This window comes from Oncorhynchus gorbuscha, linkage group LG01, assembly GCF_021184085.1.
Source record: "Oncorhynchus gorbuscha isolate QuinsamMale2020 ecotype Even-year linkage group LG01, OgorEven_v1.0, whole genome shotgun sequence".
Lineage (NCBI taxonomy): Eukaryota > Metazoa > Chordata > Actinopteri > Salmoniformes > Salmonidae > Oncorhynchus > Oncorhynchus gorbuscha.
In genome coordinates this window covers 107906830-107928723 of record NC_060173.1, presented here as the reverse complement: position 1 = coordinate 107928723, position 21894 = coordinate 107906830, and the positions used below count along the sequence as shown (strand labels likewise).

Here is a 21894-nt window from a genome sequence, read left to right as displayed (position 1 = left end):
CTAAAGTTTAACAACCTGCAGTTTATTCAGAGTAAAAGTATTGTGTACAGCGTATACGGGCTCTGTTCCTCGAACTCAGAGGGAGTCAGAAAAAGAGAGCCCCTAATTTAGACAGCATACATGTTTTATACAGTACAGAAAGTAGGTTGATTCTGGAAGGTCTGGTCCTCGGATTGGTCCAAACCCGGGCCTTGTCTCTCCTTATTGGTCCAAGGTTGTTGTTGCCATTGTTCCTGCTTAATGTCTGTTTTGTGTTGCTCAATAGTTTGCATGTGTCAAAAAGCAGATACGCCCAAGATCCCTTGAGGCTTAATGCTGGGTGTGTGGTTCTAAAAGATCCCTTGAGGCTTAATGCTGGGTGTGTGGTTCTAAAAGATCCCTTGAGGCTTAATGCTGGGTGTGTGGTTCTAAAAGATCCCTTGAGGCTTAATGCTGGGTGTGTGGTTCTAAAAGATCCCTTGAGGCTTAATGCTGGGTGTGTGTGTGTGTGTTCCTGTCATCAGCAGTTATGTCCTCACGAGATGCAACTTCTCCAGTCTTGTGGTTTGGCCCTCTTCCTGTTTTCGTGACTATGTGTGGAAACATTTGCAGAGGCGCACCCAAAACAGTTACAGCAACATTATAGCAAACATATTAGTAGTCTCCGTTTGGTTATGCCCTTTGTTGCTAAGTGCTGAAGCATTAGATATAAAGCATAGGTATGGTTATCAAAGTATTATCTACAAATCCCTCTCTTCACGTCTCCCCAGAGACGTGACACAACCTAACTAGATTCTGATACAAAAGAAAACTTTTCCCAAAGGGGGTATGAAATAAGGCACAATATTAAAAATAAATGGATGTATATGTATTCCCACCATGTTCCCAGCTCAATCCCACTATGTACTAAGCCACCTAGGAATTTACAACCCTCATGTAACAGAGCGGAGAACAACAGCTCAAAATGAAAGGAAAAATGATATTCTACATAAGCCAACTTTTTCCTGCTCCCTCTCTTCACATCTCCTAAGAGATGTGATATAGTCCAGAGACATTACTCCAAGCAAAAACGAAAACATAATCCAAAAAGGAAAAATAGCCTAAACTAGGTAAGTCTATACGGAAATGGCCCATAAAGAAAAATAATTTCCCCCTCTTCCCATCCCAGATGGGACACGACATACAATGGAGAAGCTTAATCAATAAAAGCAACTGGATCCCCCTTTTGTCACCCACAAGGGTGTCACTTATCAAAAACAGGATAAAACTTTATTGTTATTGACATGTAAGATGTAGGATAAAACTTTGGTCATGGAAAACAGTAAAGAATTATTAGAAACCATCTGGTCCTCTCAGCTACTCCTATCCTGTACCAGGTGGGCTCCTTGCCACCCAGGGACTCCAAACCTTCACAACAGGGAGAACAAACATACTGGAAAGAAAACCTATCATAAAAATTTATAACAAGGAACTGTGGTGGTGTAAAATTATTCTACTACCTCACCCACAGCATACCATGTGTCATCCTCAGTCAGTCCCATCCTCTCCTGAAACCTTCATCACATCTGTAACAGACTTCTTAAAACACGGTATGATGCAAGCAGCACATCACATCAATAACAAATAATACAAGAATTAGGGTCAGAAATCCAGTAACCATCATATCAGTGCACTTACCAAACCAGGCCAAGAGAACAGACTCCTCCACCCCCTCTGTGGACCTCATCTTAGCAGATAGTGCATCAAGCCCGCCTTAGATATACCACCATCTGGACTGGTATTATTAGGAATATACGTGCAACATTGTTTACCGAACATCTTGCAGACGTCCCCCTGACTGGCAAGAAGCATATTCAAGGCAAGTCTATTCTGTCTGGAAACCCCAAATGTGGCCTCAAGCTGTTCAGACATACCAGTGAGTGCATCACGGGAGTAATTCACCAAACGCTGTTGATTATAGTAGAATAATTAATCCATGCAGTCTGTCCAGCATCCACTATGGCTGGACCCATAATAGGTAGTAAGTGCCAGAGTCCATCATTCCTACCCAAGGCCTGAAACGCATGAGGAACCCCCACTGGCACTCCCAACAGGTTAGTGTATGTCAACTACATCCTCTGTCCATGGAGCACTACGTCTATGTCTCCCATGGGATGGAATGTTTTCAGGTCCCCTGGTTACAGAACTCAGCAGCTGTTCAGCAGCAACATCAACAATGGTCAGTGGAATTATCACTGGTCAGACCACACCTATCTTGCCATTCTCCTCTAAGAATGGGTCTCAGCACTCTTTTTTTTGGCTCCACACATCCACCTCACATCAGCCAGACCACTAGTTTGGTTTAGGCCTGTAACTGGCCAAGTGGAATTAATGGTTATGTTACTACTGCAATCAGCTTCAGGCAATCTCCCATAATCAAAACCAGTCTCAGTTCCTAATTGATCAATAGCCGAATAGTCTCTAACATTAATTACCTGAATGGTATTTTTAACACAGTGGTGGTAGAGGAGTGTGTCCGGTTACCTCTGGTCTTGGCAGTACCTTAATAGAAAACACACCCATCATGTCTGTCCTCGTCCTTTGTAGTCCGAGGGTGTGAGTGCCTGCATCAGAGAGCTCAATATTTTTTATGGTTAGTAGGATTTCATCACCTTTACAAAGTTCAACATTGCTCCCAGGTTTCCCCATATCATGGAAAACCTATCCACCCTTGTGGGACCCTCTATGCTATAAGGATACCCTCTACTCCAATCCTAGAACAGTCCGAAGTCGGTTATCATGTAATCTCTACTCTAACTTCCTGTCTACCCAGATCTAGGGATCTCTTATGTTCATTTTGGAACAAAATACACATCACTTAGCCAGAGCCAGACACATCCTCACTCCTATGGACAAAAACAGGGGTGATAGGACAGGTAGGGTTTACTTCATTCGAGAGTTAGCCCCCGGAATTCTGTTAATTCCAGTTCTTCTCCCGAACTCTGTTTATTGTCCGACAGTGAAAAAGTGTCTTACCCTTCCGCCGTGCGATATGAATCTGGGCAGCTCTTTCAGCTAGCTGTCACCAGGGGTCTTCTATGGTCCCCAAGCCTCTGGGACTGGATTGAGTGACTTCACCTGTAGTTCACCTGTAATGCATAAAATCCTGGACATACAGGCTTGGTTAACAAACAATTTCTCATATGTTTTATCTGATTACATCTTTAACTTCTATGCCCAATTGTTGCTTACATTTTTATTTTATTTTTTATTATTAGTTTCTTATCCAATAGTCCCCATCCTATCCTAGACCACAATTTACACCCGTCCCCATCCTATCCTAGACCACAATTTACACCCATCCCCCTTTTGATATCTGGCTTTGCCCAGGTATCAACCTTACCTACTCTAAATAATGACTTAGGTAAGATTAGTATAGTATCCATATGTTCTGACATCATCCTGTAGGAGCTCCCCCTACATTTTCTACATGTCCAACTCTCCCCCCTGTCTCCACTCAGCAACTGCTATCTTTGCCTGTTCTGGCCCCCCTTCCAAAACTCTCCTCACTTCTCTCCAACTTTCAAGGTCTTTGCAGTCGGGGGTGGGCCCCTCCGTCTGCCTTTACCCCAGCTGTAAAATACCATGTCTCTGGGAACATGGAAATCCCCTCAAACTCAAATAATTTGTCTCTGTGTTTCATGTTTTATTCGTGTTTCTCCAAATTGTCTCCCCAAAAATACTTCTTAAATCCCCAGCCATTAGACACACACACAACTGTGTTAAATGTGCACTGTCCCTTTAACATAAAACCTCAGCCTGCAATCCCCTCTGCGGGCCTTTCATTGTTCCCCATAGTGAAAACAGATTCTAATGTTAGTCTATCTTAACCTCCTGTTTAATTTCAGTGGTTTTATCTGAACAATCAAACCAAAATCAATAACCGGGAAGAACTTGTGTAAACTAATTAAAAGAACAAAATAATTCTACCTTATTTCTCAGCACTTGGTTAGAACACCACTCCCGTCTTACATCCACCACACCCGTCGCCCCGTACCTAGTGTATATCTTATCTATTACTCAGTGGCTCAATTAATGTTTAACGTAAGTATGTTCAGATGTTGATTATGTAATTCCACAATATTAGTATAGTTCAAACCTCATAATATAACTCTACACACAGAATTTTACGTTAATAGAGTTTAACACCTTTTCCAACCGTCATGCACACCCCCCAATATTCTATGATATAACTCTCATCAGCAAGCCTGCAACTTTTTCAACATTCTTATCATAAAAATCCCCGACCTCATTCATACCGATATTAGTCCCCGACTGAATATCAAACGTATTTCATGCACACGATTTGAATCTCACAAATCTTCATTTACGCCAGTAAACTTCAATTTACATCATACACACACAAATCTTAATTCTCCCCAGCAAGCAGACCAGTAGGAGATGCAATAGCCCCACCTTCTGTCCATACTCTGTACAGCTTCTCACCCAGTCTCCTCCACTCCTTATCCTCTCTGCCTTTATTGAATTCTAGAATGGACTTCAGCGTTCTCAACCTCTTTTCTATTTCCAACGACATTCCATGTACACTACAATACTGCCAACAACCCATGCCTTTACTGAAACCCAAGTGATACCCCTTCCCTACGGCTAAATCGGTCTCAAGTCCGAGTATTCAATTTAAATATCCGTCATTCACACTTGGCCCTGCCTAGTGCATCACGTTCGCATCATACGACTTTCTATTCGCACTTTGGTGATCACTCGTTACTCACCACTCATACATGTAGTCCCAGACTATCCATTTAAGCTTTGGTGGCCACCCGTTACCCATCATTCATACATGTGGTAAGTGTTCTCTGTTACCACCTACCAACCAGGCATACTAGTACATCCCATACACAATGCACCATTAAGTATGGTTGATCAATAATAAAATTCCAGTTGCCAATGGAGATATTACTTTCTCAACTATTTTAAATTTAGTAACTTACATCAAACAGGTGTCTCACAAAACTAAATTTGTATAACTCCAATGTGCAGAACTTTAGTTTTCCACAACAGGTGTCTGCTTACCCTTTTTAGTTGACCGGTCAGGATTTGTGAGACACACCGTCCGACGACAGTACTGGCCAATCGGCTGGCACACCAATGTCCAGCGATATATTTTTACCATAATCGTAACTTAATCGGAATTTTACCAGACTACTTGAATATAATTAGAATATACTTAGCCCGTCGTTAGTTAATAACAACGTTGTATTCGAGGAGACACTATTGCTCACACTCTGTCTTATCTCAGAGCTCCTCCGTCATATATTCAGATTTTGGTGAGACAATACAGCCCAATTAAACCCTTGTGAGACGCTATGTACAGTTAAACCCTCACCGGTCACAGCCAGTCTGTTGGGTTACTAGTCAATTATCAATATGCCTCATTCGTATACTTCATGTACTCAGGTAGCAACTCTACAACACATTTAACCAGTCATGAGCTAGGTTATGGTATGTAAATCACCTAGTAGTAGTATCAACCGAACATTTTGGTCATATTCAACACTTAGATTTATTCCTCATCAGTCGCTGCTGACATCTCTGAATAATATCACTAATCAACAAATAGACCTATTCCTCATCGAACGCTGTCGACATATCTGAATAGTATCTAGAATCAAGATTTATTCCTCATCAGTCGCTGCTGACATCTCTGAATAATATCACTAATCAACAAATAGACCTATTCCTCATCGAACGCTGTCGACATATCTGAATAGTATCTAGAATCAAGATTTATTCCTCATCAGTCGCTGCTGACATCTCTGAATAATATCACTAATCAACAAATAGACCTATTCCTCATCGAACGCTGTCGACATATCTGAATAGTATCTAGAATCAAGCTAACATTGCAATATCCTCCAACCTAACTCATCTCAATTCTTTAACACATACAATTCAATTCTGTATCACCTTAACTTTAAACAGTCAATACATTGCATTCATATTTCCACAATTCATTTACTTCACTGCTCAATGAAATTTTGTTAAATTAAATTTACACAAAACTCATACTCACACTCGGTATTACTGATCTTAAATTTGGAGTAGACTAAACGACAATATGCAAAGTTTGTTTTAACAGGTTTTGCTTACCTTTTTAGTGGTCGACCTGAGATCAGTTCTCCGAGTTGAGCAGAGTTTTGTCCTCCCCCGAATTGGCTCGTCTTTCTCCTTGAACCGTCCTTTCACCAATTCGCTCCCGTTCTCTCACGTTTTATGGGTCTTTAGTAAACCATCCTCTGCTACCAAGAATTCTGTTGATAAAAGGTGAGATACTTAGGTGAGCGAGTCGGTCAAGGATCAGTTCAGACGAGGAGCTAAAGTTTAACAACCTGCAGTTTATTCAGAGTAAAAGTATTGTGTACAGCGTATACGGGCTCTGTTCCTCGAACTCAGAGGGAGTCAGAAAAAGAGAGCCCCTAATTTAGACAGCATACATGTTTTATACAGTACAGAAAGTAGGTTGATTCTGGAAGGTCTGGTCCTCGGATTGGTCCAAACCCGGGCCTTGTCTCTCCTTATTGGTCCAAGGTTGTTGTTGCCATTGTTCCTGCTTAATGTCTGTTTTGTGTTGCTCAATAGTTTGCATGTGTCAAAAAGCAGATACGCCCAAGATCCCTTGAGGCTTAATGCTGGGTGTGTGGTTCTAAAAGATCCCTTGAGGCTTAATGCTGGGTGTGTGGTTCTAAAAGATCCCTTGAGGCTTAATGCTGGGTGTGTGGTTCTAAAAGATCCCTTGAGGCTTAATGCTGGGTGTGTGGTTCTAAAAGATCCCTTGAGGCTTAATGCTGGGTGTGTGTGTGTGTGTTCCTGTCATCAGCAGTTATGTCCTCACGAGATGCAACTTCTCCAGTCTTGTGGTTTGGCCCTCTTCCTGTTTTCGTGACTATGTGTGGAAACATTTGCAGAGGCGCACCCAAAACAGTTACAGCAACATTATAGCAAACATATTAGTAGTCTCCGTTTGGTTATGCCCTTTGTTGCTAAGTGCTGAAGCATTAGATATAAAGCATAGGTATGGTTATCAAAGTATTATCTACAGACCCAAAATAAAAATTCTGTGTTTTCCTGGGAAAACTTAGGAATATCCAAGCTTAGGAAAATATGCAACTATACGTAAATATCGGAACATTTCATTGCCTTTATCTCAACAAAAAAAAGCAATATAGACAAAAACAAATAACAATGAAAAACCAATAAATATATTTTCATGATTATTTTTCTCCATTAAAAACACTCTTATATACCTGTCTAGGTTGAAACTGTTGATGTTAAAATAAAATAAATAATTTAATTCTGAACTGGAATAAACGAATTGATCCCATCACACAGGTGAATAACTGAACACACACAGGCTTTTTGATTGTGCAACCCTAAGTAACAGTACAGATTTGTTTTAATGATCTGGCCCACTTTCTGGCCCACTTTCTACCACTTCTAAATTCCAAGCATCTGCCTCTAACCCTAGGAAGCTCTTTGCCACCTTCTCCTCCCTCCTGAATCCTCCTCCCCCCCCCCCTCCTCCCTCTCTGCAGATGACTTCGTCAACCATTTTGAAAAGAAGGTCGACGACATCCGATCCTCGTTTGCTAAGTCAAACGACACCGCTGGTTCTGCTCACACTGCCCTACCCTGTGCTCTGACCTCTTTCTCCCCTCTCTCTCCAGATGAAATCTCGCGTCTTGTGACGGCCGGCCGCCCAACAACCTGCCCGCTTGACCCTATCCCCTCCTCTCTTCTCCAGACCATTTCCGGAGACCTTCTCCCTTATCTCACCTCGCTCATCAACTCATCCCTGACCGCTGGCTACGTCCCTTCCGTCGTCAAGAGAGCGAGGGTTGCACCCCTTCTGAAAAAACCTACACTCTGAGAATCTGTCTCCTCACCACGCGCTCTCACCACTGGTGTCCCCCAGGGCTCTGTTCTAGGCCCTCTCCTATTCTCGCTATACACCAAGTCACTTGGCTCTGTCATAACCTCACATGGTCTCTCCTATCATTGCTATGCAGACGACACACAATTAATCTTCTCCTTTCCCCCTTCTGATGACCAGGTGGCGAATCGCATCTCTGCATGTCTGGCAGACATATCAGTGTGGATGACGGATCACCACCTCAAGCTGAACCTCGGCAAGACGGAGCTGCTCTTCCTCCCGGGGAAGGACTGCCCGTTCCATGATCTCGCCATCACGGTTGACAACTCCATTGTGTCCTCCTCCCAGAGCGCTAAGAACCTTGGCGTGATCCTGGACAACACCCTGTCGTTCTCAACTAACATCAAGGCGGTGGCCCGTTCCTGTAGGTTCATGCTCTACAACATCCGCAGAGTACGACCCTGCCTCACACAGGAAGCGGCGCAGGTCCTAATCCAGGCACTTGTCATCTCCCGTCTGGATTACTGCAACTCGCTGTTGGCTGGGCTCCCTGCCTGTGCCATTAAACCCCTACAACTCATCCAGAACGCCGCAGCCCGTCTGGTGTTCAACCTTCCCAAGTTCTCTCACGTCACCCCGCTCCTCCGCTCTCTCCACTGGCTTCCAGTTGAAGCTCGCATCCGCTACAAGACCATGGTGCTTGCCTACGGAGCTGTGAGGGGAACGGCACCTCAGTACCTCCAGGCTCTGATCAGGCCCTACACCCAAACAAGGGCACTGCGTTCATCCACCTCTGGCCTGCTCGCCTCCCTACCACTGAGGAAGTACAGTTCCCGCTCAGCCCAGTCAAAACTGTTCGCTGCTCTGGCCCCCCAATGGTGGAACAAACTCCCTCACGACGCCAGGACAGCGGAGTCAATCACCACCTTCCGGAGACACCTGAAACCCCACCTCTTTAAGGAATACCTAGGATAGGATAAGTAATCTCTCTCACCCCCCCCTTTAAGATTTAGATGCACTATTGTAAAGTGACTGTTCCACTGGATGTCATAAGGTGACTGCACCAGTATGTAAGTAGCTCTGGATAAGAGCGTCTGCTAAATGACTTAAATGTAAATGTAATGTAAATGCCTACTGTACATCTTACTGTATACATTATTGTTGATAGAACGTCTAAGTTGGAACTGTTGCTGTTAAAATACATATGTTTTATTCTGAACTGGAATAAATTGATTGATCACATCACACAAATGTAGACCAGAAAACACACACATACACACAGTCCTAATGAGAAGTGTGTGTCTGGTTGATGTTTTCAACAAGCATGTCTATTCTGGGCTCTGCTTTAGACAATTCTCAGCAATGACACTGTTTCTGTACTTCAGAACCCTGACTTGCATAGGTAGGTGGTGCCAAACTGGATCAGAACATCTACTGCTTTCTCAGTCAGGCAGGAGGCCGCTTCCTGCTTCAGATGAACAATCCAGAAATGTGTGAGTGTTTGTCTCTAAAAGCATCTTGCTTCAATCAGTTTATTCCAGTTCAGAATAAATATTAATACTTGTAACAGCAACAGTTCCAATCTGGGCTTGTTTTCAACGATCATTTCTACAGTAAGATGTACAGTAGGCCTGATCATTTTTTAATCTTCATCTGTACTGTTTCTTATGGTTGCATTATCAGTAGCTAGTTGGCTTGCTTTGGCTAACGTTAGCTGTGTAAGGTTACAAGGCTAGGGGATTGTTTGAAAGATAAATTCACATCTACTACGATGAGATATAGTGCTCCCTTATTTCTGTTTATCATCACCTGTTATAAAATGACAATGCCTTGCTAGTTGACTTACTTTTCCACTTTCGAAGCCCTGTTTCCTGAAGCATTCTGCTCTGTCCTGAAATATCTCCCTGGGTTTACCGTCATGTTGTGCCTGGATGTTTGGTCAGGACGTGTCGTTTTATTAATTTGTTCGTTTTGAGAGACTCATTACTAAGCACTTCCTCACACAACACACATTGTGGGCACTCCTCGTTATTTCTCAAAGTTTGTATGAAAGAGACAAAAAGTCATCACTGTATTTGCGTGTCATGACGATTGAGCTCAGTCAGAACTTATGGCTATCATGGGTCCATTTCATGACCGCGGTGAGTGATGGCGAGTGGGAATAACACGTCAGTGGCTTGAACGACAGCGCTGCAGCGTGTGGGTCGCGCAGTGATCTTCAACAAAACTGCAGAAATGAAATATTTATAGATTTACGTCGCGACGAACCATTGACAGGTGGGTCGCAACCCATACTTTAATTAAGAAACTCTGCTCTATGCTAACCTGAAAGAAACTGTCTGTGTTGTAGAATGGTTATAAAATGGTATTCGTTTTTTTGGGTGACTTGGGTCTATTTGTTATTGAGGTGTCAACCCAGACACAGGAAGTGATTGAATCAACACCAGCCTCTATTGCACCACCAGGAAGGAGGAGGAAATGGGTGTCGTCTGAAAACTCAATGATTATCGCCTCTGGGAAAATAGTGCTTTGTTTTATCTTGTTTTTCATTGGCATCGTTACTTGACAAATAATACATGACGGACTGTCAGCATTTTCGAACTCTAAAGGCATTGCAATATAGTTCCATAATGTTATAGTTATTAAGTAATCATTTCAGAGTGATGACTCAACCATTTGTGATTTGGAAATGCCAAAAGGTGCGTTTTCTCAACTCCTTTGAGAGTGAATTTCTAGTCTGGGACTGAGGACAGTTGGAGATGAGAGAGAGGCTAAAGATGGTGACTTGAGACAATGTAGAATCAATTCCTTTGGTTGATTTAATCAACTTATTGGATATTTGAATCATGTGCGCACACATGACTGTAAGTCGCTTTGGATAAAAGCGTCTGCTAAATGGCATATATTATTATTTTATATTATGTGCCTTGGGGTTCATCCTGCGACCAACTCCCTGCAGACACTTCTGTCTCTAAAAGACTTGTCTCTTTGATCTAAGATGACAAATTGGAGGCATTTCAACATAAAGTTATCAGAATCCCAATAATGTTCTGCTAGACTTTCTCTATGTTCAAATGCCTCCAATTTGTCATTTTAATGTTAGCAGAATCCCAATAATCTATTTAACGTGACACAAGGCTCGTGTTCAGCTGAAACTGCTTTGTGTTTTGGCCTCTCCACTCTTCTGTTTTGCCTGCCTTTGCTACTTACGACTACCATTACATTAATGATAATTGATTACAAATGTGATAATAATAATGTGATATCAACAACATATAACAACATGTTCAGCCAAGATTCAGCCTGTTTGCTCTGTTCATCAAAGGTCCCAAAAGAGCAGCTGTCTGTAACGCCGTTCGTCTGTTGAATGAAGAGTCAGACCGAAATGCAGCGTGTAGGTTACTCATGACTTTAATGAAAGTATCGCGGTACATGAAATAACTGAACTAAATACAAAAACAACAGAACGGAACGTGAAACTAATTACAGCCTATCTGGTGACTACAACACAGAGACAGGAACAAACACCCACAAAATACAAAGCGAAACTCAGGCTGCCTAAATACGGTTCCCAATCAGAGACAACGCGAAGCACCTGACTCTAATTGAGAATCGCCTCAGGCAGCCAAGCCTATACCACACCCCTAATCATACACAATCCCAATGCTAATAAAACCCCAATACGAAAACAACATATAAACCCATGTCACACCCTGGCCTACCCAAACATATAACAAAAATACAAAATACAATGACCAAGGCGTGACACTGTCGCTGTCGATCACTCTTGGCTCCTCTCATAAGTGGCCCCAGAGGTCCCTATGAGGGCCTGTAGGCTACTCTCCATTGCCTGCTCAGATATCAGCTATACAGGGAGGGAATCATCTTTTTATCCCCTCTACGGACTCTGCGGATCCCAGTGAGCCAGTGTGCTCCCTGAGACGTTTCTCCGGATCTCTGATTACCCCGCACCACTCACCTGTAACCCAGGTTACCTGACCAGAGGTCAAGGTTCAGAGGCTGGAGGGCCCGAGACCTGATAAAGAACAGAGCCATTCAATAGCTCTCTGGAGTCCTACCCTTCAGCTCAGAGGCTTGACTCCTCACCATTGACTTATTCAATACCGTGGTAATCCACCTTCTCAATGTCCCAGAGAGGGTCAACTGTTCTTTATTTATGTTTGTCTCGATATGAACTACTCCTTCTAGTCACCCCTTACTCTCTTCGTCTCTATTCCGCCCCTCCTGGTTCTAGATCACATCCAATGCTTCACAAATATGACTAACTAGAATCCCTGACTATAGAGCCATCCTGATTCTGTGTCTGTGTTGAAGGTTACTGCTAGAGGGACTGTGAAGATGTCATTGACCACCACTCTCTATCTCCTGGCAATGGTGGCAATGTGTGACCAGGTTAAATCTCATCGCATCAACTTCTACAATGTCAAACCTCCTGTGGAAGGTGCGTTTCTGCTTACTGGTTGAAATGATGTAATTTCTTCAACAATGACGTCAACTACCTGAAGTGACATTTATACCCATCGAAAGAGAAGTTTGAACAGGAGGAATTTGAGTGAAAACATCTCTTTACAGCCACTCCGTTCCCTAAGAGCTTCAAGTGCTTCACCTGTGAGAGAGCTGTGGACAACTACACCTGCAACCGCTGGGCTGAGGACAAGTGGTGTCCACCGAGTGAGTTCCCTCTGTTGTTACACAATGACACTGTCAAATATTATGCATGTCTTTATTGTTTCTCATTGGCATTACTGATGGGGCTAACCAGTACTTAAAATGACCATTGTTGTCATAATATTATAATAGCTTATGATTATGCAGTTATAGCCAATGCACGACAAAACCAGCTAACCAGTTGAGTAATGTATATTTATTGGTCATCCTTTTCTCAGATAGCCAGTTCTGTATGACAGTGCACCATTTCACCAGTCACGGCAAGACCAAGTTTGTGACCAAGAAGTGTGCTGCTCGTGAGGAGTGTCATACGTCTGGCTGTAGACACCACAGGGACCTAGGTCACACTGTAAGTCCATACACCTAAACCCCTCCACATGTAACCGCTGTGAGATGGCTAGCTAGTTAGCGGTGGTGCACGCTAATAGCGTTTTTTTTTAAATACAAAATAAAAAAAACTTTATTTAACTAGGCAAGTCAGTTAAGAACAAATTCTTATTTTCAATGACGGCCTAGGAACAGTGGGTTAACTGCCTGTTCAGGGGCAGAATGACAGATTTGTACCTTGTCAGCTCGGGGGTTTGAACTTGCAACCTTCCGGTTACTAGTCCAAGCCTCTAACCACTAGGCTACCCTGCGTTTCAATCGGTGACGTCACTCGCTCTGAGACCTTTAAGTAGTTGTTCCCCTTGCTCTGCAAGGGCCCCGGCTTTTGTGGAGCGATGGGTAACGATGCTTTGTGGGAGGTTAGTTGTTGATGTGTGCAGAGGGTTCCTGGTTCGAGCCCAGGTAGGGGCGAGGAGAGGGACGGAAGCTATACTATTACACACACACACACACACACACACACACACACACACACACACACACACACACACACACACACACACACACACACACACACACACACACACACACACACACACACACACACACACACACACACACACACACAGTAATTCACCTAAACCCCTCCACACACACAGTAAAGCCCCTCCACACTCACAGTAAATCACCTAAACCGCCCCACACACACAGTAAATCACCTAAACCCCTCCACACACAGTAAATCACCTAAACCCCTCCACACACACAGTAAATCACCTAAACCCCTCCACACACACAGTAAATCACCTAAACCCCTTCACACACACAGTAAATCACCTAAACCCCTCCACACACACAGTAAATCACCTAAACCCCTCCACACACACAGTAAATCACCTAAACCCCTCCACACACAGTAAATCACCTAAACCCCTCCACACACACAGGAAATCACCTAAACCCCGCCACACACAGGAAATCACCTAAACCCCTCCACACACAGTAAATCACCTAAACCCCTCCACACACAGTAAATCACCTAAACCTCTCCACACACACAGTAAATCACTAACCCTTATCTATTCAGTCTCATTTGTAGAATCATCTAAAAAGTATTTGCCATTATTGCTGCCCTTGTGTTTTGAATTTGTTGTCACACACTCCTCCACTCTCTCTCTTCTCTCCTCTCCTTGTTCTCCTCCTGTAGGAGTGTGTGTCATGCTGTGAGGGTATGATCTGCAACGTGGAGGTCCCTACCAACCACACCAATGCTGTGTTTGCCATGAGGCAGCAGGCCTACAGCTCAGCCCCATCCCAGACTCCTGTTAGGACGACGTGGAGCTGCTGCTGGCTGACGTTACTGCCCACTCTGTGCCTGGGGCTGACCAGGCTGGTCCTACTGTGAAACTACTGTCCCTCAGACCAGGTCCCTATAGAGGGGACCAGACTGGACCAGACCAACATGTCCCTCAGACCAGGTCCCTATAGAGGGGACCAGACTGGACCAGACCAACATGTCCCTCTGTCCGGGTCCCTATAGAGGGGACCAGACTGGACCAGACCAACATGTTCCTCACACCAGGTCCCTATAGAGGGGTCCAGACTGGACCAGACCAACATGTCCCTCTGACCAGGTCCCTATAGAGGGGACCAGACTGGACCAGACCAACATGTCCCTCAGACCAGGTCCCTATAGAGGGGACCAGACTGGACCAGACCAACATGTCCCTCAGACCTGGTTCCTATAGAGGGGACCAGACTGGACCAAACCAACATGTCCCTCAGACCAGGTCTCTATAGAGGGGACCAGACTGGACCAGACTGGACCAGACCAACATGTCCCTCTGACCAGGTCTCTATAGAGGGGACCAGACTGGACCAGACCAACATGTCCCTCAGACCAGGTCCCTATAGAGGGTACCAGACTGGGCCAGACCAACATGTCCCTCAGACCTGGTCCCTATAGAGGGGACCAGACTGGACCAGACCAACATGTCCCTCTGACCAGGTCCCTATAGAGGGGACCAGACTGGACCAGACTGGACCAGACCAACATGTTCCTCAGACCAGGTCCCTATAGAGGGAACCAGACTGGACCAAACCAACATGTCCCTCTGAACAGGTCCCTATAGAGCGGACCAGACTGGACCGGACCAGCATGTTCCTCTGAACATGGAGGATGTGTGTTTTTACAAGTCTGATGGTAATCTGTGATGAAGATGTCACATGGATCAATCAATCACAAAGGACTACAGCAGTGTCATAATGACTGATGCTTGGTTTACCAATGACCACTGATGGTGGTCCTGGCAATGCTAATCAGGTGTTCAATCTTTGGGATTCCACATGGACCAGGAAGAGGAAATGAACTGACTGAACACAGGCAGGAACAGCATGCCCCATTCCCTTTGGAGAATTTTGGGAAACGATCAATGAAAGACATGGAATCTGGAGTTTAGCTCTGTCAAGGTCAACTTATGAATACTTGATCCACAGTATGTCACAAGATACATTTTGCACATGAATGTTACGAAATCTTGTTGCTTGTATTTTTGTATAACATAACTTTATATAACATAAAAATATAAAATAAAATAAAATGGAAAGAATGTGATTTAGTAAAAATGTAAAATTCTGTATATGTTGCTTTACACAATAACATACCTTAATGAAATTACAGTGTAACAATTACCAGATTAGATCATCTTTAAATCTAGAGACTACATTTACCAGAGGTATTATCTCTTTAAATCTAGAGACTACATTTACCATAGGTATTATCTCTTTAAATCTAGAGACTACATTTACCAGAGGTATTATCTCTTTAAATCTAGAGACTACATTTACCATAGGTATTATCTCTTTAAATCTAGAGACTACATTTACCAGAGGTATTATCTCTTTAAATCTAGAGACTACATTTACCAGAGGTATTATCTCTTTAAATCTAGAGACTACATTTACCAGAGGTATTATCTCTTTAAATCTAGAGACTACATTTACCAGAGGTATTATCTCTTTAAATCTAGAGACTACATTTACCAGAGATATTATCTCTTTAAATCTAGAGACTACATTTACCAGAGGTATTATCTCTTTAAATCTAGAGACTACATTTACCAGAGGTATTATCTCTTTAAATCTAGAGACTACATTTACCAGAGGTATTATCTCTTTAAATCTAGAGACTACATTTACCAGAGGTATTATCTCTTTAAATCTAGAGACTACATTTACCAGTAACATTGCAGACGACCCATGTCTTTGATCATATGCTGTGCATCATAACCCTTATATGGATCCTAGCATGTGAGGCTGACACGCAACACCAGGCTTTGTACTGGCCCTGTTTCTGCGTCATGTTCTGAAGAGGTTTTATCACATCTGATCTTAGAACTGGAAATCTGACAAACAAGCACTAAGATGGAATGTGACATTTAATTATACATAAAAAATGCAATGTCTGGTCAGTTATATGCAAAAATGAACATTGCCATAAAGTTGTGAGAGATATATTATGACTTCCTCTGTCAGCAACATAAAGGTTGACCTAAGGAATGAACCGTCTTACCATGTTTTATTGATATCTATTTGAATATGTCAAGAAACCACGGAATGTTGCATTATTTATGACCAAGTAATAACTTTTCCTATGAACTGCTATAAAATATTGGTTGTTCCTTGTTTTCTCAGAGCTTGATGACCGTGACTGCCTGGATACATTGAAATGGCAAAAGCTAAAAAGATCATTTTCAAACTAACCTTATTAATTTTGTGAGGAATCGTAAAAGGGCAGTTCGTATTTGCGCAATCTCCACCTTATGCACCTAGCACATTTGGTTCCTTGGAAGTCTTGGTTTCCCGATTGGTTCTGGGAATGAAGCCATACATTTCCTGACCGGTAAAACTGAATGTATTTTAAACGTTCTGAGAACGGAAGTGAACATTTTGCCTGTTAACTTTAGTTTATTAGGATCCGCATTAGATTCTGCACTCTACAAACTACATACAAATGCATGACAAAGTACAGAACAGTTATAGACAAGAACAACAAGTTATTACTTTAAATTCTAAATAAAATGACAAATATATATCTCTCTATATATATATACAGTGCAATCTGAAAGTATTCAGACCCCTTGACTTTTTCCACATTTTGTTATGTTACAGCCTTATTCTAAAATTTATTAAATTAATTTTAATCTACACACAATACCCCATAATGACAAAGCGGAAACTGTTTTTTAGAATTTTTGGCAAATATATTAAAAATAGAAGCAGAAATACCTTATGTACATAAGTATTCAGACCCTTTGCTATGAAACTCGAAATTGAGGTCAGGTGCATCCTGTTTCCATTGATCATCCTTGAGATGTTTCTACAACTTGATTGAAGTCCACCTGTGGTAAATTCAATTGATTGGACATGAGTTGGAAAGGCACACACCTGTCTATATAACACACCTGTCTATATAACACACCTGTCTATATAACACACCTGTCTATATAACACACCTGTCTATATAACACACCTGTCTATATAACACACCTGTCTATATAAAGGTCCTACAGTTGACAGTGAATGTCAGAGCAAAAACAAAGCCATGAGGTCGAAGGGATTTTCCGTAGAGCTCCGAGACAGGATTGTGTCGTGGCACAGATCTGGGGAAGGGTACCAAAACATTTCTGCAGCATTGAAGGTCCCCAAAAACACTGTGGCCTCCATCATTCTTAAATGGAAGAAGTTTGGAACCACCAAGACTCTTCCTAGAGCCGGCCGCCCGGCCAAACTGAGCAATCAGGGTAGAAGGGCCTTGATCAGGAAGGTGACCAAGAACCCGATGGTTACTCGACAGGAACCTTCCAGAAGCACAACCATCTCTGCATAACTCCACCAATCAGGCCTTTATGGTAGAGTGGCCAGATGGAAGCCACTCCTCAATAAAAGGGGGAGACCTAGTCCGTTGTCCAACTGAATGTATTCAACTGAAATGTGTCTTCCGCATTTAACCCAACCTCTGAATCAGAGAGGTGCGGGTGGCTGCCTTAATCAACATCCACGTTTTTAGCGCCCAAGGAACAATGGCTTAACTGCCTTGCTCATGGGCAGAACAAAGCCCATGGCAGCTCGCTTAAAGTTTGCCAAAAGGCGCCTAAAGACTCTCAGACCATGAGAAACAAGATTCTCTGGTCTGATGAAACCAAGATTTAACTCTCTGACCTGAATGTCAAGCCTCATGTCTGGAGGAAACCTGGCACCATCCATACGGTGAACTATGGTGGTGGCAGCATCATGCTGTGGGGATGTTTTTCAGCAGCAGGGACTGGGAGACATCAGGATTGAGGGAGAGATTAACAGAGAAAGCTACAGCGAGATCCTTGATAAAAACCTACTCCAGAGCGCTCAGGACCTCAGACTGTGGGGCGAAGGTTCACCTTCCAACAGGACAACGACCCTAAGCACACAGCCAAGACAAAGCAGGAGTGGTTTCGGGACAAGTCTTTGAATGTCCTTGAGTGGCCCAGGCAGAGCTCGGACATGAACCCGATCGAACATCTCTGGAGAGACCTGAAAAAAAACTCAGCGACAATCCCCATCCAACCTGACAGAGCTTGAGAGGATCAGCAGAGAAGAATGGGAGAAACTCCCCAAATACAGGTGTGCCAAGCTTGTAGTGTCATACCCAAGAAGACTCAAGGCCTTTATCGCTGCCAAAGGTGCTTCAACAAAGTACTGAGTAAAGGGTCTGAATACGTATGTAAATGTAATATTTCAGTTTTTATTTTGTATAAATTTGCAAAAATGTCTAAAAACCTTTTTTGTCTTTATGGGACATTGTGTGTAGATTGATGAGGAAAAAATAAAAGGTAATCAATTTTAGAATAAGGTTGTAACGTAACAAAAGGTGGAAAAAGTCAAGAGGTCTGAATACATTCCGAATGCAATGTATAATGAAAAGACACCGAGACAAAAAATATGATTTATACACTATTCATATATATACAGTACAGTTCCATTCAATTAAAGCTTTAAAAAAGAGGAGAGGTGATAAAATATCTGTTTTTTTAAAGCTAAACTTAGAAACCTCTGGTGGCAGAGCATTCCGCGATGACATGGCTCTATACACAATTGAGCGAGGCATTAAATCTGTTTTTGGTTTCGGTACCATGAAGAAACCCGTAGTGGCGTGTCTGGTCGGAGCGCACATTTTTAAGTTGCACGGAGGTTCTAAGAAAGTTTTCCTTGGAAGTTTTATTAACGTTCTGAGAATGTAAATTATAGGTTGTTTCGAAGGTAATTAAATAACGTTCTGAGAACATGTTTCCATAACTCTTTTTATTAATACTTGTAGCTTACCGTAGCTGTTTTGAACTCCAAGCACAAATGGAAATTCATTTGTTTTGGGCATTAATCATGCAAACACATTTATTTTTATTGTGGCAGAGCGTCAGTGAGATTCAAACCAACAATCTTCTGTCCTCTATCCATGGAATTAGTCCACTGTGATACCAGGATGGAGCTAGCACGCCATGTTTTCTTAACTGATACAAAGCTCTTCATTTTAATCTATTCAAACAGACCCCCTTTCAAAGGAAATACGCACTCATTAAGATCATTTGTGGATCATTAGTGAGTGCGGCCAAAACACCTGAACACACTTAAAGGGATACTTTGGGATTTTGCCAATGAGGCCCTTTATAAATTTCCCCAGACGCAAGTGAACTTGTGGATACAAATTTTATGTCTCTGCATGCAGTTTGAAGGAAATTGCTAACAAGCTTTAGCTAACGAGTATTTGTGCAATGACTGGAAGTCTATAATAACTAGTAACATGCTAGCATGCTAGCATAGACTTCCAGTTAAAGCTAGTTAGCTTTGGCTCGCAAAACAACCTCTAACTTCCTTCATACTGGACATAGAGACGTTAAAATGCTATCCACAAGTTCATGTGACTGGGGAAGTAAATATCGAGCTTCATTGTCAAAATCCTGAGGTATCCTTTTAACACACTCAAAACAATTAGAGAATATGACTTTAAATAGAACCATGAGGACACCTGTAAGAAACGTTGTGCTGAAGTAATGAAATTCCAACAGAACATTTCTGTTTCTTAACGTTCTCTGAACTCTTCGTTCCTCAGTCAATCCAATTGGAGAACGTTCCTAGAACATTACCAACATTTTAATGAAATGTAACCATGTTTGAACTTTTAGCAAACGTTCTGTTAAAGTAATGATTTTTTGTTGTTGTCAATTTCTTAAATGTGCTGAGAATGGTCCAAAGCCAAGAAACTATCCTTGCACCATTCCCAGAAAGTTGTGGGAAGGTTGTATGCAAAATAACCATAGGACAACCACGCTCTAAGAAACATATGGTTCTCAGAACACTAAGTGCTAGCTGGGTGCAAGGTTCATATGGTACAATGACCGATACCCCATATTTCGGAGAGGCGATCTGTATTTGTTGTGATAGCGTTAACGGGAACCGGAGGGACGTTATCAGAAGCTCTTCTGTATTGCTTTCTTTTCTCAGGAGTGGCGCTCAGCTCAGCTTGCAGCGAAGTTGTTGCTGATTGATTAGCATGGTTGGTTGTGATGGATCGGCCCGTCTCACATCACAGCTCCTATAACATCCCTATCCAGTGAGAGTATAGCCAGTAGGGGCACCACCTGCACCCTGGCCTTGCGTGTACCATGAAGGAGGGTGTTGAAGGGAATGTCAAAACAAGACATTCACTTCCTAAAATTAGGCCCTTGGGCTACCTTCTCATTTTTACCCTAGTCTGATGTTTCTTCTTCAAGCCAAACGTTTACATAACAAACCGTTGGTTTACATAACCATTGATCTAAGAATGATACAGGTAAACAGTCAGTGAGAGAGAATGTGTGGTGTGATATGTGGGGGATGGGTTTCTGTTGTCCGAGACCAGTGAAAGTGTGTGTGTGTGTCACTGTCTGGGCGTTTTGGCTTCACAGAAGCCATTGGACAGCCGTTGTGTGTGTGTGTGTGTGTGTGTGTGTGTGTGTGTGTGTGTGTGTGTGTGTGTGTGTGTGTGTGTGTGTGTGTGTGTGTGTGTGTGTGTGTGTGTGTGTGTGTGTGTGTGTGTGTGTGTGTGTGTGTGTGTGTGTGTGTGTGTGTGTGTGTTCTGGCCGCTGCTCTCTTTGTTCTGGCTTTATTAGGCGTAGAGCCTGTCACTTTCCGCCCTCACGGAGTCATCAGTCTAACAATGACCCACTGGCACTCTCCTGCTACCTCCCCCCGCCCCCGCCCATACACCCCCCTCAAACTGGTCCCCGGTGGCTGCTTTGTGACTCAGTCATTTACTGTCAGCGGTTATAGGAGGTTGCCTAAATGTATTGCTTGCTCCGATTTAAAACAAATCGCTTGATCAAGCCATTCTGAGGTACTGGAATACATCTTAAGTGAATGCTATTGACAGAGAGATGTTAAGTGGGGCAGCAGGGCAGCAAGGTTGCAAGTTCAAACCCCCGAGCTGACAAGGTACAAATCTGTCGTTCTGCCCCTGAACAGGCAGTTAACCCACTGTTCCTAGGCCGTCATTGAAAATAAGAATTTGTTTTTAACTGACTTGCCTAGTTAAATAAAGGCAAAATAAAATTAAAATTAAAGTAACGCCCGACATGGACAACATTTAGTCCCTGCTTTACTACGCCGTAACAATGTTCTTTATGTGATCTTCTATTGCATTAAACTTTATACATTTCTGAAGTTATCTACTGCGCTGAAGCACAGTTTTCAATTGAATGGGCAGCAGGTAGCCTAGCGATTAGAGCAAGTTCAAATCCCCGAGCTGACAAGGTACAAATCTGTCGTTCTGCCCCTGAACAGGCAGTTATCCCACTGTTCCTAGGCCGTCATTGAAAATAAGAATTTGTTCTTAACTGACTTGCCTAGTTAAATAAAGGTCAAATTATTATTTTTTAATTGGGTCGATAACCGAAAGGTTG

At 42.8% G+C, this 21894-nt stretch overlaps 1 protein-coding gene across 2 annotated transcripts in view; it reads left to right on the top strand.

The window, feature by feature from the left end:
• LOC124048561 (ly6/PLAUR domain-containing protein 6B-like) overlaps nucleotides 1–15955 on the top strand; it is a 57803-nt gene extending 41848 nt beyond the window's left edge. For both annotated transcript variants that reach the window (XM_046369478.1, XM_046369487.1), the window contains exons 2-5: nucleotides 12245–12371; nucleotides 12503–12601; nucleotides 12817–12947; nucleotides 14133–15955. In XM_046369478.1, coding sequence (XP_046225434.1) covers nucleotides 12269–12371; nucleotides 12503–12601; nucleotides 12817–12947; nucleotides 14133–14330 — 531 coding nt within the window. In that variant the 5' untranslated portion in view covers nucleotides 12245–12268 and the 3' untranslated portion in view covers nucleotides 14331–15955. The remainder of the gene's footprint in view (nucleotides 1–12244; nucleotides 12372–12502; nucleotides 12602–12816; nucleotides 12948–14132) is intronic.
• The last annotated feature ends 5939 nt before the right edge of the window (nucleotides 15956–21894 follow it).